General features: G+C 35.7%; 1 protein-coding gene across 19 annotated transcripts in view; it reads left to right on the top strand.

Annotated features, from left to right (window-relative positions):
• Positions 1 to 3603: 3603 nt before the first annotated feature.
• Positions 3604 to 17628, top strand: part of arnt (aryl hydrocarbon receptor nuclear translocator) — a 40987-nt gene continuing 26962 nt past the window's right edge. For 17 of the 19 annotated variants that reach the window (XR_012391431.1, XR_012391430.1, XR_012391429.1 and 14 more), the window contains 7 exon segments: positions 3604 to 3911; positions 6167 to 6254; positions 8870 to 8908; positions 8992 to 9039; positions 11801 to 12014; positions 14732 to 14948; positions 15476 to 15578. Coding sequence is in view for 6 of the 19 variants with exons in the window: in XM_073924919.1 (XP_073781020.1) it covers positions 3893 to 3911; positions 6167 to 6254; positions 8870 to 8908; positions 8992 to 9039; positions 11801 to 12014; positions 14732 to 14948; positions 15476 to 15578 (728 nt within the window). In the remaining 13 variants the exon portion in view is untranslated. 19 annotated transcript variants of the gene reach the window in all.

Below are 17628 nucleotides of genomic sequence, written 5' to 3'. Positions count from 1 at the left end.
AAATAGTCGCTTATGGTTACTATATACTACAAAGTTACTATAGTAGCTTATAGTTACTAGTTCTATTGGATTGTGACCAATTACATTATATTAAAGACAGCAATGGCGACGCAGTGGGTAGCACGTTCGCCTCACAGCAAGAAGGTCGCTGGTTCGAGCCTCGGCTCAGTTGGTGTTTCTGTGTGGAGTTTGCATGTTCTCCCTGCGTTCGCGTGGGTTTCCTCCGGGTGCTCCGGTTTCCCCCACAGTCCAAAGACATGCGGTACAGGTGAATTGGGTAGACAAAATTGTCCGTAGTGTGTGTGTGTGAATGACTGTGTGTGGATGTTTCCCAGAGATGGGTTGCGGCTGGAAGGGCATCCGCTGCGTAAAGACTTGCTGGATAAGTTGGCGGTTCATTCCGCTGTAGCGACCCCAGATTAATATAGAGACTAATCCGACAAGAAAATGAATGAATAAATAAAGACAGCAATAGTGTCCGACGCACAAGATTGATTTTATAACACCAGGTTAAACTTTTTCTCCAATTTATAGCACTGAAAAATTAAACCAAGAATAGACTTGGGTCTGTTGGTGTGTGCATTGCATGCAAGATTTCTGTATTTATAACTCCCTCAGGGGATATTGGGGTCACGAGTCTCTGGCATTGTTATTTTGGGGGTTGCGGGCTGAAAAGTTTGGGAACCCCTGCAGTAGGTTATTTTCATTAGACACATGTTTTGTTGTGCTGGTTGAAAGTCTCTTTACATTCCACTAGTAATGATTAAAGTAAATGATTTAAGTGTATTCATATATATTTTTATATTCTGGGTAAGGCACATAAGACTCAAAAATATTCCGTCCAATTTGTGCCTATATATTTTTTTTATTCAATTATTTTTATTTCTATTTTTGTATCATTAAATGTATTAAATTATTCTTTTTTGATAGGGCAGGTAAAAATCTTTTCCAACTGGGATATATATTTATTTTTAAAATCCTGAGTTTTTCTCATGTATACGTCTAAAATGTACTTCATAATGGTCTTAAAATGTCTTTAAAAGTCTTAAATGTAGCCTGGTGAAACTTGCAGAAACCCTGTTTAACTAATTGCATTTAATTCAAATGCTCAAACTGCAATACATTTTCATTTAAAAAAATCAACAAACAAATAAATAGATAAATAGAATGACATTCAATGAAGTGTACGCGAAAAAAACATCTGCATAAAGCTATGTAGGAGTAGGTCACTGATCTCTAATATAAATGAGTGGTGTGGGTGCCCTTTTAAAAGAACTCTATGCGAAATTCCGAAGTTTTTTCCAGCGCAGTGTATAGGGAACAGGGTATAGTGAACACTGTGAAGGGAACACGCGGATCGGAATGCAGCTCTGCAAAGACCTTAAGGAGGACAAGAAGAAACGCCACTCTAAACTCTTTTCCGTGGGAGTCACGTGACCTTCAGCTGCCATTTTAATTGGCTGCAAGCTACTAGAAAGAATGTAAAGGACTATGCGATAATGTTTACTTTTTAAAAAGCACAATCTTGTCTTTTTTTACACGACTAACTGGCGAATGTTAAACAAATAATGCTAATAATCATTATAAATATTTATCTGTTATGAAAACATTATCATTTGTCTCGCTTCTGCCTGAATTTCATTTCCATCAGAATTTTATTTATTTTTTTTTTTTTAAGCCTTCCCTTCGTCAAAATGTCACTTATTCAAGATAATTCCCACTGCAGATTATACATGAGTTACGACAATATTGTTTAAAATATAAACGTTACTTTCCAATACAAAACATAACTCAGCGAGTTTACAATTAGTTTATAAGAAAATCAAAATTTTATATAAAATTGGCCAGGCGTGTGTGTGTGTGTGTATGTATATATATATATATATATATATATATATATATATATATATATATATATATATATATATATATATATATATATATATATATATATAGTTTATTTGATTTATTATTACTTTTTATTATTATTATTACTTATTATTAATTCATTTTCTTATCGGCTTAGTCCCTTTATTCATCAGAAGTCACAGCACTACTCACTTTGCCACAGCGCCGCCTCAATATTTTATTATTTATTATTATTTTATTTATTTTATATGTAACCCACCGTTCCTACTGAACCCAGCCCGGTCTGAGCTGGGATTGACCCAGTGATTCTTTGTATGGGAGTCGGTTGCTCTAACAAGTGGGCTAAAGACCATGGCCTCTAGCATCTGTCGCTGGAGCACCTTTAGAGGTCAGAGGAGGTTTACCTGCATAGCACTTCGCGAGCTGGCCTCTGTTACACTCACCCTCCTAAACCTCACTTCCATCCCGGACGAGCCCCCACATGTAACCCACCCATTCTCTGAGCGATCAGTTATTTATATATATATATATATATATATATATATATATAATTTTATTCTTTCCTTTCTTTCTCCCGTTCAATTTATGTTTGTGTTTTGTTGTTTGTTGCTGAAGGGTGTAATGTTAATTTAGTTTTGTTGTTATTTTGTTGGGATCGTGTACATTGTAGGAACCTTTTGAAAATGAATTATAATGAATTATATAAAAAATAAATTTGATATATACGCATATGGTTGCTTAAATATTTACTTATTAAGCATATTTTTGTGTATTTACGTTTATTACTTCCACTATTCTGCTTAAATTCAGTTTTAAGTATGGAAGTTTAGAAGCAATGTTTTCAAATAAATAAATAAATAATAATATAAGTAGGCTACCAGTAACACAAATAAAAACAAAAATAATTTTAATTGTAAAAATAAAAATAAAATTGAGGAAGTGATCAATCAGTTTTAAAATAAATGTAATATTTGCATATGGTTGCTTACATATGTCCTATTAAAGATATTTTAATGTGTTTTACACCTATTAAATTCAGTTTTAAGTAGTTTACTAGCAATGTTCACAAAACAAATACAAATTAATAATAAATTATAAATAAATAATAATGATAATAATAAAAGTATCAGTAACACAAATAAAAATAAAAACAAAACAGCATTAATTTAATTGTAATAAAATTGAGGAAGTGTTTTTTTTTGCCCACAAACTATAAGACCGCAACAACTGAAATTTTAAACATTAGAAAAAAACACAGAAAAAATTAAACTAAATAAAAAAATTATAATAATAAGAGAAAATTATATAAGGTCACATATACCGTACACACAAAATCATGTTACCTGCTACATATTTAACTACTTATTCAAAATAAGCCAAAACAACACAATTCTTGATTTTTTTTTGGGGGGGGGAGTTAAATGTTTTAGGTTCAACCCACTTAAAATCGTAAAATCTAATAAATTAACTTAATTCCTTCATGTTGTTCAACCCCAAATAGATTGTGTGGATTAAGCCATATTGACCAGACCAAAATATAAAATATAGATTGATAAAATATAGTCATTATAGTCAATTAGGAAAAATCTTTTCCAGAAAAATACACTTATGAAAAAAAAAAAGTATATTATATTAAAAGTGTTTTGTTTTTGCGACACCCTTCGCGCGCTCTGAGTGGCGCTGCTGGCTCCTGTAGAGCCTCTAGTTTCCTCCTCTGACGTACATTTACTGCTTACTGGAAGATTACACGCGCCATCTTGGATCAGGGCAGGTTTTTAATCTGGAAAAAAGTCAAAAGAGCACCAAGAAAGAAACAACTATCAAACGTCTCGAGGATACCGCACAAGCTGAACGAGAAAATGACAGCATGTTTAAGGTCATGACATCGGTTTAAAAGCACTTTCAAAGAGACTATCGGAGTGAAGAGAAGCTAACATCAGAGCGGGAGCGGAGGTTTTCCCTCAGCTGCTGGGAAACTAGTTTCGTATATGTTTGTTAATCTAAACACCTTTGCCTGTCGGACATGACATCAGCTAATCCGGGTAACGTATGATATTACATATTATGCAGTTGAATGTCTGGGTCGTGGTGTTTTTTGGTCGAGTTTTTCGGTGTAGGCTAGCTCGAGCAGCTGTTCTGATGGAGCTGATAATAAAAACACCGAACATTAGCGCTTTGCTAGCAGACGTCAGGGTTTGTGTTTTGTTTCTTCGGTCAGTAAGGAGCGATGACAGTCTGATGTTTAGCTGTCATTTACACACACTGTCACACACAAAGACTCAAAACAACAGTCAGATCTATCAGATTTAACCATTTAACGTTAGCTGTGCTTATCAAGAACTGTACTTCAGTATACAGTACACACTCGTTGCTCTATTTTCTGCGTCTTTCTCATGTATGTCAGGAGTAAACATGTTTTATTTTTTGGTGCTGTGTATTGTGTTTGTTTTTGATATAAATAAGCAGGTTTATATGCGCAATAAACTTGTTTAAACTTTGTTTTAAACAACGACAGAGGCTTCCCATATGCTAATGCTACATGTTCAAAACAAGCTGTCATCAAGGGTTATGTTTGGACTTACTTTGCCATGTTTTTCTGTGACACACAGCAGAATTAATGATAATATTTACTCTGATATGTGAATAAGCTTGATCATTATTAACTCAAACTGAGCTGAAACTATTCAGTAAACCTCAGCAGCTGGTCAGAGCTCATTCACCTTTGGAAAATGTTGAATGTCAAGCTAACTTGGATATTATTATGTGAGCGGTTGTTTTTATTTTTTTACAACCCTGCTACCTAGATTTGTTCTAGAATATTCATTTATTAATGTACAGGTAGTGTCAGGTGTAATTAGTTACAAAATAACCGCTTACTGTAATTGAATCACTTATTAAGCTAGAAAAGTAATGCTAATTTTAGGGCATATATTATTTACAGTAGCTTGTTATGCTTTAAATAAGTGAGGTTTATTTATTAACTAATTTCTGGAGGATCACGTGCTTATGATGGCTTGCTGCTAGTCTTGCATTATTTAATTTATGATTTGATAATACATATCAACTTTTCTTCAGTGTTTGATTTTTAAGTAAAGCTAAACCTCCTTGTTTGGTTTCGATTTAAAGAATAAATGTGTAGTTTCTGTTGTCTAAGCAGTGAGATTTATAAGTGTTTTAGTATTAAAGCATTAAATTTCTTATTAACTATTGAAATTACTTAGTACAATTTTTAAAGATATAACGTAAGGCATTAAGCTGGTTTTGTTCTCATAATAGTCTCTTTTTAAAGCAGCTTAAAAAGGTATATATTTTTCACATTCTGGATAAATGTAAAACAATTTTTCATTATCGTTATGTTTTAACAATGTTATTACTGCTCTTTAAAATTTTGGTGTGCATCTTAGGACAACACTAAGACACTGATTGTGTATGTTAAGATTAGTTACAGTGCAAGAAATGCTTTTTAAACTTAGATTTATTTTGTCTTGTTTCTAACCCAAATATCTAAAACTTTTCTAGACAAGCAAACTGTCTTGTTTTAGGAACTAATATGTCAACTTTAGTGGGTTTTTCCATAAACAAGCAAAATAATCTGCCAGTCGGGTGAGCTATGTAATCTTGTGTCAAAAGGAAAAACAAGATTATTTTGCTTACCCCATTCTTAGATTATTGTGCTTGCAATTAGTGATCATCAGTTCTTGAAAGTTTTATGTTTCATTTATATTTATTTTATTTTTCTACATTCATAATTAACATTTTCCTTGAAGTTTTGAATCAATTGAGAAATAATATATATTAATTTTATTATTTTTTTTTATTATTAAAAAGACAATAAGTGGAAAAGAGGTGTGCAGTAAGCATCAAGACTACTGTATAATAAATTCATTATTTTTTGTGAGATTATTTCCAGTTTTGGCTTTGGTACTGACTAATCAAATGTATCAGCACAGACAGAGCTTCTACAGTGCAACAGAATTACAGAGACCGGACAAAAAAAAACAGATAATAAATATATTTTAAAAAGAAGTAAGCAGTTAATGCAAATATAGAAATTAACAAGTGTATGTACAGGTATATTACTATATACAAAGGTATATGTGCAGCTGTATATGCATAAATATAATCCTGTAGAAAGTATGAATTTCAAATAGAGATCTGTGAGAGGTGTACGTTTATTCAGGCTGAGCACCGTATAGTTAACTTGATTATAGTTATCAGTTGACTTAAATTGTGAGATGAGATTTCTGTCATATCACCCGGCCCTGGTTATCATTCTGGTCTTTGTGTTTTGTTTTAGATATGTCTGAGGTCCCGTCTCTGGCCATGACCTCCTCTAATGGATCTCATTCCAACGGTGTGCAAAAAGCCAACAAACGGCAAGCCACGTAAGTCTGATGTGTGAACACTCAGCGTCTCATTAATCCTGCTGAAACACTGTTTAGTTGAAAAAGGAGAGTTCTGACGTCGTTTTGACCCTTTTTAATCTGTTGACCTTAGAAGGAGATGCTTTGGGAAATGTGTCTTCAAAAATGACAAAAAACATCATGAATATTACTGCTGTTGAACGATTATTGCTTCCAAAATAAAAGTTTGTATTTACATTAGTGATGGGTCGTTCTTGAACGATTCGTTCATTTTGAACGAATCTTCAAAATCATTCGGGAACTGCGAGTTCTCACAGGCAGTGATTCGTTTATCTGCGCGTGCGCACATTTGTGCAGGTGGTATTGTTCATTTCAAGTCTTTTGAGTCGTTCATCGCGGAAAGGCAGAAGCCAATCATATGTGTTTAGAGCCGGAAAAATAATTGATCCGTTCATCTCTCGAGTCCTCGATGAACGAGACTCAAAGATCAGAGTCAGAAAAATTATCCGAACTTCCCATCACTAATTTACATAATATACACGTGTGTACTGTGTATATTTATGTGTGTACAGTATGTGTGTGTATACACACACACACACACACACACACACATATACAAGAAATAATATATCATACAAAAATAAGACTGCTATCGTACTACAGGAATAAGAAAGACAATTCGTACAGGAATAAAAGTACAATCTGTGCATTAAAAAAATCCTTTTATTTACTTTCCTTGGTGGTGACATGATGGCGTAATGTTGTATTTATTTTTAGCTGTGTAAGGCTTAAATAAAATGGTGTTTTCAAATAAGAGTTTGATTGAAGATTTACGAGAACTGAAAGGCTACAGAGCTTCATGGTTTCTTCATGAATTTCTGACTGAAAACTGTGCAAAGGGTGTATTGGATTATATGCACATATTGGTTGTGTGTGTGTGTGTGTGTGTGTGTGTATAAACAAGCATTTTATGCATTATAGCCATGCATATGTTTGTAAACATGAATATACACAGTATGCATAAATGTACTGAAGTAATGCAGAAATATTTTTAGTAAATATGATCTTTTATTTTGGACAGCACTTATAAATACACAGAATGGTGATTCCTGGATTGGAGGGACATTTTGCATCTCCTAGATAAACTTCAAAAACCAATATACAGTTTCAATTCATCTCTAGACAAAATATTTTGTGAATATTTATCTGTGTTAATATGTACTTAACTCCAACATAACCTATTTTTGACCGTCTCTGACCCTGGAACCATACATTCAGAATCTATTATCAAGCCTACATTTAATCCCTTTTAAGTAAACAAGTAAACATTTGCACGAAACACAGATTTTCTGTATTATTTGTAATTTCAGTGACAAAAAAAAAAAAAAAAAACATTTTGTGTTCGTTTCTACAATCCGGTCAATTCCTTTACATCGGTTATCAAAAGGCAAAATAATCTGTAAAGCACTAGTTTACGATGCATTAAGGCGTGTAGTTATTCTTCTGTAATTAATTAGTGGAGAATATTTAGGATACACTAATAGTAAATTAATTATGTCAACTGTGATATTTCAGTGAAATTCTCAATTTTTAAAAACAATAATATAATGAGAATGCATATAATAGTGTTTTAGACATGCCATGTGGAGTCTGCTTTGAGGTAAGCATCTACAGCACAGGTGTCAAACTCAGTTCCAAAAGGGCCGCAGCTCTGCACAGTTTAGTTCCAACCCTAATTAAACACACCTGATCAAACTAATTGAGTCCTTCAGGCTTGTTTGAAACCTACAGGTAAGTGTGTTGGAGCAGGGTTGGAACTAAACTGTGCAGGGCTTCGGCCCTCCAGGAATTGAGTTTGACACCCCTGATCTAGAGCTAAATATTGCTAATATTGCTATTAGTGGTTTAAAACTGTTAATAATAAGTTATGCGTGATAGGGAACATTTAATTCTTATTAACTTATTGTTAAACTTATTTTTGTAATGACTTATTTTTAAACCAAAAACAGAGCTGACATTTTTCATCATTCTAAATGCATTTACCATTATAAATACATTATTTCACGCTAATAATGCATTCATTTTGCTGTAAATACTACATGTGATGTAGAGCCTCTCAGTTGAAGGGTAAAAGAATGGAAAATATTCCCGCATTTCTGGATTGAGTCATAAGGACGTCATGATCCTGACCACATAACAGGAATACAAATTACATGGTGTTTTATTGTTCTTTTTGTCATTTTTTGAGAATTTCATGGTTGTCTTGCATTAGCAGCCTGAACATTCCTCCTAACGTCTCCTTTGATGTTCTACAGAATGTCATACGGGTTTAATTTTTTGACGGGATGTTCGTTTGTCGGTGAACGGTCTCTTAATTTGCATCGTGTGCGAAGATGTTTTGTTTGGCGGCGGCTTTTCAAATTCCCGGGAATGACATTATGGCTTCGTCCAAACAATAGTAGCGTTGTTTATTGAGTGTCTGTGGTTGATTTGATTCATTGCTGGGCTTGTTGATCCGTCTGCCTGTCGGGTGGAGAAATGCGGGATCATTTGAATGCCGTTTCTTTGCAATGTTGGAGTTGTGTAATGAGCAGTTGTGCAACATCACTAATTATGTGAATTTCCCTGGCTTCCAGATCCGACTATGAGGACGATGAAGGAGGCAAATTATTCAGGTTAGTCATGATCTGTAACTTGAATCTGAAGACTTGTGTCTTATGACTGTATTTGGCAATTTAATTTATTATCTATTTCTCAGGTGTGACGATGATGGAGGCGGATCAAATGACAAGGAGAGATTTGCCAGGTACTGACTGACAGAAAACAGCAAGCTTTGGCTTTCATTGCCTGTATTCTTTCAGTTTATTGAAATGAAAAAATCAGAAATATCATCTGCTAATATTTAAGCTTTGACTATCCTATGGTGATGCTTTGGAAACCCTTTTAAAAGGGTAAATGCTGTCAGTGCAGCTTCTCATGAAAATAAATCCCAACAAAGTCACTGCTGAGACGCTTTGGATCTCCCTTCCGAACTAGTCTAATAAATAGAGTTTCACTTTAATAACTAATAGTAATATAATAATTTGTAACCTATTCCAGCGAGTTGTTCATAGTATCACTTACCAAAGTCATGACTGAATGAGCCATTTAGAAGAATTCTTAAAGAATGATTCAGTGACAAAGATCGTCTTGGCGCCACCCACTGGAGTTTTTATTTCATATATTTTTTTTATTTAAAGGGCCATGACACCCCCCACTTTCGGTTAAAGTCTACTTCAGAATTTTTTCAAAAGATGCATGATTAATGGGCGTGGAGCTCCGCGAGCATCGGGCAGGAGTGGGCGTGGCCAGCAGGGGAGAAGGGGAGCGAACAACTGTTGTTGTCAGTTAGCTCACAAAATGAGACACAAAGAGGAGACGCATGAGTTTATAGTTTACAAAGTTAAAACGCAAAGAAATGAACAGTGATTTAATGCCCTGCTACATTTGTTATTCGTAATTTCATATACAGACAACCACAATTTCTATCATTATAAAGATGTGTGTTCATGTAAACACTATAAATGAGGACTTCTCCCTCAATCCCCGTATCCAGCAGACTCAGTGCAGCAGGTCTCCTGACCCGTCTATTTTAACCATTAACCCTGCTGGTAATCTGGAGGATTTAGGCAAACACAGCAGCACAGTGATGTGTCTGAATGTGAACGAACTCCTGATAAAACACAGCGTCCGCCATTCTCTAATTCTCGTGCTGCTCTCCCGACAAAAATGCTAGCAGCACACACACAGCTTTGCTGTATGATCGGTCCTGACAAGATCGCGGGGGAAAACATGCAACAAACCCCGTGGATCATGGAAACAAACACATACGAGCATTCATGACTGTGCCGTGGTTTCCGTGTCTCTCAGCTCGGGCTTGACACTGGCAGGTCTGGCAGGTCTCATGAATAATTAAGCAGACGGCTCTTCTCATAGGATAAGAAAACTCCGCTATGAATAATAATGAGAAACCGACGCGTCATCATTGCACTTGCAGTACTGCGCTACGTCGCCGATTTTGATCCCGCCCCAAAAATCATTTTAAACCCGGAAGCTGAAATTAGCTGACAAAAGCTCAAAATTATCCAGTTTTCCCCACAATTAAAGCTGACAGGTGCTAACATTGTCTTAACTGAAGCTCAACACACACACATCTGTTAATATAAAAGAAAAAGTTCTCCGGGGTGTCCTGAACCTTTAAAGGGCACCTATTTTACTTCTTTTTCGAAGTTGAAAATAAGTCTTTGGTGTCTCCAGAATGTGTCTGTAAAGTTTCAGCTCAAATCACCCATCAGATTATTTATTATAGCTTTAAGAATATTGGGATTTTCTGCTCTGGACACCATGCAGCTGTTTATGTTATCTGTGCCTTTAATGCTAGTTATTCCCGCTTACCGTTCGCACGTACCTGTCACGGTGTGCCTCAATCTCCACCTCGGCTGCGTCAGATAATCAGCACAGTGACAGACATGAAGGAAGCAGATGTCTAGTTACTTTTGTGACAAATACTACAGTATGAACATTCTCAATGAGTATTTGATGTTTGTTTAGTGGAGTTGCACAATTAGTCGCACACATTGACGGTACAAAGTTTACGCATACACACACACACACACACACACACACACACACACACACACACACACACACACACACACACACAGCGCAGCGTTTGACTTTGCACTGTTTTGCATGGCAAATGTGACAGGATACAAATTAATATCCACTGCTGTATAGATGTCCGTTATGTAATGTACAAAATAAACCTGATCTAACGTCCACAAACCGGAAGCGTTTTAAATATAGCTAAGCTACATAGTATAGAAATGTAGCTGAAAGAGGCTAATAATTTTGACCTTAAAATAATGTTTAAAAAATTTAAAACTTTTATTCTGGTCGAAATAACACAAATAAGACTTTCTTTAGAGGAAAAATATTGCCAGACAAATATATAATATAATATATATATATATATATATATATATATATATATATATATATATATATATATATATATATATATATATATATAATAGGTGGGCATAGATAATTTTTTTAAAGTCTATATCTAGATTAAAATGGCTCGTTTGAATTCTGAAGAAGGCATTCAGAGTATGTACTACCCAAGTCTTTGAGAACTAAAAAATGCATCTTGAAAATGCTTGTTAAGTGCTTTAATTTCACTTTGGAAAACATTAAAGAGCCCTGTAAATAATAATTTTTAAACACAGTGGTCAGTGCAGTTTGCAGAAAATGTCTTTCAGTGTCACATTTTTCCTACAGGTGTTTTTCTGTCCTTCTTTTCTCAGGCTTATTTTCTTTCAGCGCTCATAAGATCGTTCATACACATTTGTTTTTTCATAGACAGATCATCGGACGGTGTCTTTATTTGCTTATTCATCAATCTCTCTCTCTCTCTCTCCTCCCTTGATTTTTTTTCGTTGTCGCCTCCTCCTGTGCTTTTTTTCTCTCTCTCTCTTCTCTCCTGAATTTCACGCGCCGCTCATCCCTCATGCTCCTGACCGCAGGGAGAACCACAGCGAGATCGAGCGCCGGCGGAGGAATAAAATGACCGCCTACATCACAGAGCTGTCGGATATGGTGCCCGCCTGCAGCGCTCTGGCACGAAAACCAGACAAACTCACTATCCTGCGCATGGCCGTATCACACATGAAGTCTCTAAGAGGAACTGGAAACACCAGCACCGATGGCACCTATAAACCATCCTTTCTCACAGACCAGGTCTGATATCAAGCATTAGTTAGCCCTTCATCATTGAGTCTATTTATTTACTTAACCCTTGTGTGCTATTAGGGATGTTTTCGTCCACTCTAGAGTGATTTTGAGGTTTAGTTTGGCCACAGCTTCCTCTGTGGTTCAGGAAATGGAATGATTGTTGATGACAAATCTTATTTTGACGCATATTTTGGAAAAATGCTTTCAAAAAATCAACAATGCACTGTAGGCAAATTGACTTCTCTTTCGTTATGTTGGGGGCTGTTTTTGCCCGATTGACTTCCATTATAATCACATTTTTTAATTGATAAGCCATGACACCATGTTATTATGTGTTTTTGATTGTTAATGGTTTTCCCTGTTGAGAAGAGGTAAAATTTGTGAATTTGTTTTCATATTTTTTTTATTTTTTTTTTTATACTGTGCTCTGTCTCTATAAATACTAGACACACCTTTTACTGCTGATTGGCTGAGAGGGTTTTGGGTGCTTCGTTGTGGTCAAAAGCATCTTTTAAATATTGCTTAGTGCACCTTTAAGTTTTTTTCAAGAACTCAACTCACTACCAGTTTTTAAATTCAAAATATATATTTTTAAATTATCCAAAAAACACTAAAACCAGACAAACTCACCATCCTGCGCATGGCCGTATCACACATGAAGTTTGTCAGAGGAACTGGAAACACCAGCACTGATGGCACCTATAAACTGTCCTTTCTCACAGACCAGGTCAGGTATCAAGCATTAGTTATAATATGGCCCACAGAGAAATCTGCAGATTCCCATCGATTCATTGAGTCTGTTTATTTACTTAACCCTTGTGTGCTGTTTGGCATGTTTTCATGCACTTTGGAGTGATTTTGAGGCTTAATTTGGCCACAGCTTTCTGTTTCAGCAAATGGAATGATTGTTAATGACAAATCTTATTTTGACACATATTTTGGGAAAATGCTTTTAAAAAATCAACAATGCACTGTAGATAAATTGACTTCCCTTTCGTTATGTTGGGGGCTGTTTTTGCCCCATTGACTTCCATTATTATAATCACATTTTTTAATTGATAAGCCATGACACCATGTTATTTTGTATTCTTGATTGTTAATGGTTTTCCCTGCTGAGAAGAGGTAAAACTTGTGATTTTTACTGTGCTCTGTCACTATAGTTACTAGTCACACCTACTGCTGATTGGCTGAGAGGGTTTTGGGTGCTTCGTTGTGGTCAAAAGCATCTTTTAAATATTGCTTAGTGCACCTTTAAGGTTTTTTCAAGAATTCAACTCACTACCAGTTTTTAAATTCAAAATGTTTTAATTAAATTATCTAATAAACACGAAAACAAGACAAACTCACCATCCTGCACATGGCCGTATCACACATGAAGTTTCTCAGAGGAACTGGAAACATTAGCACTGATGGCACCTATAAAGCGTCCTTTCTCACAGACCAAATCAGATGGCGAGCATTAGTTATAATTGGGCCCACAGAGAAATCTGCAGATTACCACTGACTCCCTACCAGATTTTAAAAATTATGTCAAACATTAATAATTAATTAATTAATCAATAATAATTCATTTTATTTGTAAATGGCGCCTTTCAAGACACCCAAGGTCGCATCAACAGCCATTCTAAAACAAATTAAACATTACTAAAACAATCATTGACCAAACAGGTTAAAACACAATAGCGAATATAAAAGAACATTATAAAAAAACATGATATAAAATTGTTAAAGAAAAGCCTGCTTAAAAAGATGGGTCTTTAGATAGGATTTAAAAGTGTGAAGACTATCACTGCTTCTTAGATCTTGGGGAAGCGAGTTCCATATCCGAGGAGCCATAGAGCTAAAGGATCTGTCTCCCATTGTGCTCAATCGAGTGCGAGGTGGTGCCAGGGTGGAGTTGTTGGCTGATCTAAGGGTACGAGAAGGGGTGTAGATATGGAGAGGTTTGGTAAGATATTGAGGAGCAAGATTATGAAGTGCCTTGAAAGATAGACGTAATATTTTAAAGTCAATGCGATACTTTACTGGAAGCCAGTGAAGTTGATTGTGGAGTGGTGTGACATGCTTGTGAGATGGAGGCCTAGAGATGACACGAGCTGCATGGTTCTGAACCAGTTGGAGTTTAAGGAGAAGTTAGGAAGGAAGTCCAGAAAGAAGTGCATTACAGTAGTCAAGACGTGAAGTAACTAATGCGTGGATAAGAATTGCTGTGTTATTGGTTGTGAGAGAAGAGCGGAGATGAGTGATTTTACGCAGGTGGAAATATGCAGTACGTGTGATATTATTAATGTGACCTTCAAATGAGAGTGTGCTATCCAAGATGACACCCAAACTCTTTACCTGCACAGAGGGAAAAATGGTGCTGTTATCAATATCTATAGTGAAATTATCAGCTTTATCCAAAACACTTTCAGTGCCGATGAGAAGGGCTTTAGTTTTGTCACTATTTAATTTTATAATGTTAGCTGAAAGCCAGATTTTTATTTCAGCTAAACATCTGCACAAAGCAGAAGGAGGAAAAGAACAGGATGGCTTGATGGACAGGTAGAGTTGACTGTCGTCAGCATAACAGTGAAATTGTATGTTGTATTTTCTGAAAATGTGACCAAGAGGCAGTAGATATATGATAAACAGGAATGGACCCAGTACAGAACCCTGTACTGAATGATTTTGATGATGATGATGGTTCTGTAAATGTTTTCACTGTCTCTGTCTCTGTGTAGGAGCTGAAGCATCTGATTCTGGAGGCGGCTGATGGTTTTCTCTTTGTCGTGTCGTGCGAGACTGGTCGCGTTGTTTACGTGTCGGATTCTGTAACGCCGGTTTTAAACCAGGCTCAGTCAGACTGGCTGGGATCTTCACTATATGATCAGCTTCATCCAGACGATGTGGAGAAGCTCAGAGAGCAGCTTTCCACCACCGAGAACAATAACAACAGCGGTGAGAAACCACTGCCATACTTTCTGCTGAAAATCCCTAGTTCAAATCATTCATTTTATTTAATTGAACAACTGATTTCTTTTATCTTTGCCTTGATGACAGTACATAATATTTCTCAAGATACTAGTATTAATGTTATCAGCTTTAAGTGACATTTTAAGGGTTAACTTGGCAATTTAGGGTAATTAGGCAAGTCATTGTATAACAGTGGTTTGTTCTGTAGACTATCAAAAACAAATATATCTCAAGGGGGCCAATAGTATTGACCTTAAAATGTTTTTTTAATTATAAATTGCTTTTATTCTAGCCAAAATAAAACAAATAAGACTTTCTCCAAAAGAAAAAATATTATCAGACATACTGTGAAACATTTCTTGCTCTGTTAAACATCATTTGAAAAATATTGGAAAAGAAATAAATGTACAGGTGGGCTACTAATTTTGACTTCAGCTATGCATGACTTTCTTCTGTTAACCCTTTTTACATAAACAAAACCTTTGAATCCTGCTCCCCTTTTCTGACTCTAGGCCGGATGTTGGATATGAAAACGGGCACGGTGAAGAAGGAGGGTGGTCAGGCGACTGTGAGGATGAGTATGGGTGCCAGGCGCTCCTTCATCTGCAGAATGAGGTGAGACACAAAGCACACTGCTTTACTCCTATAGATCATCTCATTGCAATGTTAACTAAAGGTTTTTACAGGATCTAACTTTTTTTTAATGTTCGCTTTTTGCTGTTTTTCACTACAGACTGAATGCATGGTCATATTTAGATGTGCACACACAAACAAGCTGCTCCTATTTCATGGTGTTAAGGGCTAGAAATAAATTTCAGGCCTTAAAAAGTCTTACATTTACAGTTTCACTATTAATTTTATTTACCTCTATTTAACATAGTTTAATTACCTTCCTTACAATAACATTTGTTTCTTCATTCTCCATTTATTTATGGTGAGGACACTGACCTGGAGAGACAGTAGTGCATATATTTAGCTTTATGTTGTGTTAAAAAAAAGCGCATCTATGAAACCAGTTTGCTTATTTTTACACACTTATTATATGTGGCTAAGAAATAACTATATTATATATTTTTTTTGATGAGGAAAGTGAAAATCTTTTCCTTTTACATTAGAAAAAAATCTCCCCATATATACACCCATATACGCCCCATATACAAGTCTGAAATTTCATTAATAAAGGTCTTAAAAAGTCTTAAATTTGCCTTTATGATCGGTGTCTGTGGCAAATAGAAAACAATGTAAAGATGTGGCTCTTCTCTTCCAGTGTGTGACAACCTGGAGAAGTTTACAGTTTTCCCGATGTTTGCAAAACCGTCTTGCTCTCTCAGCCAATATGGTTAGATTGCTTCACGCCAGGCATCAGCGTCAACACTTCCCATTCACTTTGAATGGGTGACGCCAAGTGCTGCCGAACTGAACTGTGGATCCGTCTGCACTGCTTCGGGAATTTCTCAACTTTTTAAGCGCAAAGAGAATTGTCAGCCAATCAGATCGCTTTATGTAAATACCTTAGCTGAGACAGTAGCCAATTGCAGACTAGGGGCCCTATCATACACCCGGCGCAGTGTGGCGCAAGGCGCGGCGCAATAGTCTTTTGGTAGTTTCAGCTTGGCGCAAGAGTCGTTTTGAGGCGTTGCGCTACGCTGTTTAAATAGCAAATGCATTAGCGCTCATTTGTGCGCCCATAGGCGTTCTGGTCTAAAAAGGGAGGCGTTCTGAGGCGGACCGCTGGCGCGTTGCTATTTTGAGAAACTATAATAGATTTTTCATTAGACCAAAACAAACCCGGTCTAAACTCCAGCGCAGAGTTGCGCCTCGCTTACACACTGCTTAATACACACAAGAGAGCAAAAGGCAAATATCTTTTCATATGAAAAAATTTAAATATTAAGGATATATATAGGATATAATAAGAATAGATATAGGATATAAATATAAAGGATTAAAATATTACAAAACATATTATTTTCTAGCCTACATAAATATGAAAAATCACTGCTTTTTTGTCTTCTTCATCTCGGGAGGCTTTTTCAGTTCATTCATAACAATTTGCTTTTGTATAATGTTATTATTATTAGCAGTATTATTTATTATATCCATATTTATATTTGTTTTATTAAAAACAAGCTTAGATTTGCCCACCTGTCAGGTTTTAGACCATATGGGGCACAGCATGTGTTTTAGGATATAACTCAGGTTTTTGAGCACATTTTGTTATTGTTGTTCATTTATTCGTTTGCTGGAAATTAGAACTGAATTTAGAAATAGTTTTGAAACGAATATTTGCACTTAACAAACAAAATTATTTATTTATTAATTGATGTCTGTGTGTAAAGGTTTCCCTATCCAAGAGCGAATGTGAAAGTAGATCCGTTATCTCTCATTCTCACGCAGTAGATGCTCTGTTTAACAGTTTTCTGTTAAAAAACTGTTAACTGTTTGCTAGTGAAATGCTCATTTTTTCCACTTAGACTTACTTTGCGTCCTGTAAATAGCGAATGCGCTCTTGGCGCGACGCAGCTGGCTCTTAAAGGGAATGGGAGATGAGACTCTAATTGGTTTATTCTCAAAACACACCTATAACTCATTAAGAAAATAAACTCAAGCCTTTTAGCCCATGCACCACGACGCAAGGCAGGTTTTCCCATCCGTAAATTAGCAA

This window comes from Danio rerio, chromosome 16 (assembly GCF_049306965.1).
Source record: "Danio rerio strain Tuebingen ecotype United States chromosome 16, GRCz12tu, whole genome shotgun sequence".
NCBI classification, from domain to species: Eukaryota; Metazoa; Chordata; class Actinopteri; order Cypriniformes; family Danionidae; genus Danio; species Danio rerio.
Note: the sequence above shows the minus strand (reverse complement) of the source record. Positions and strands in the feature narration are given on the sequence as shown.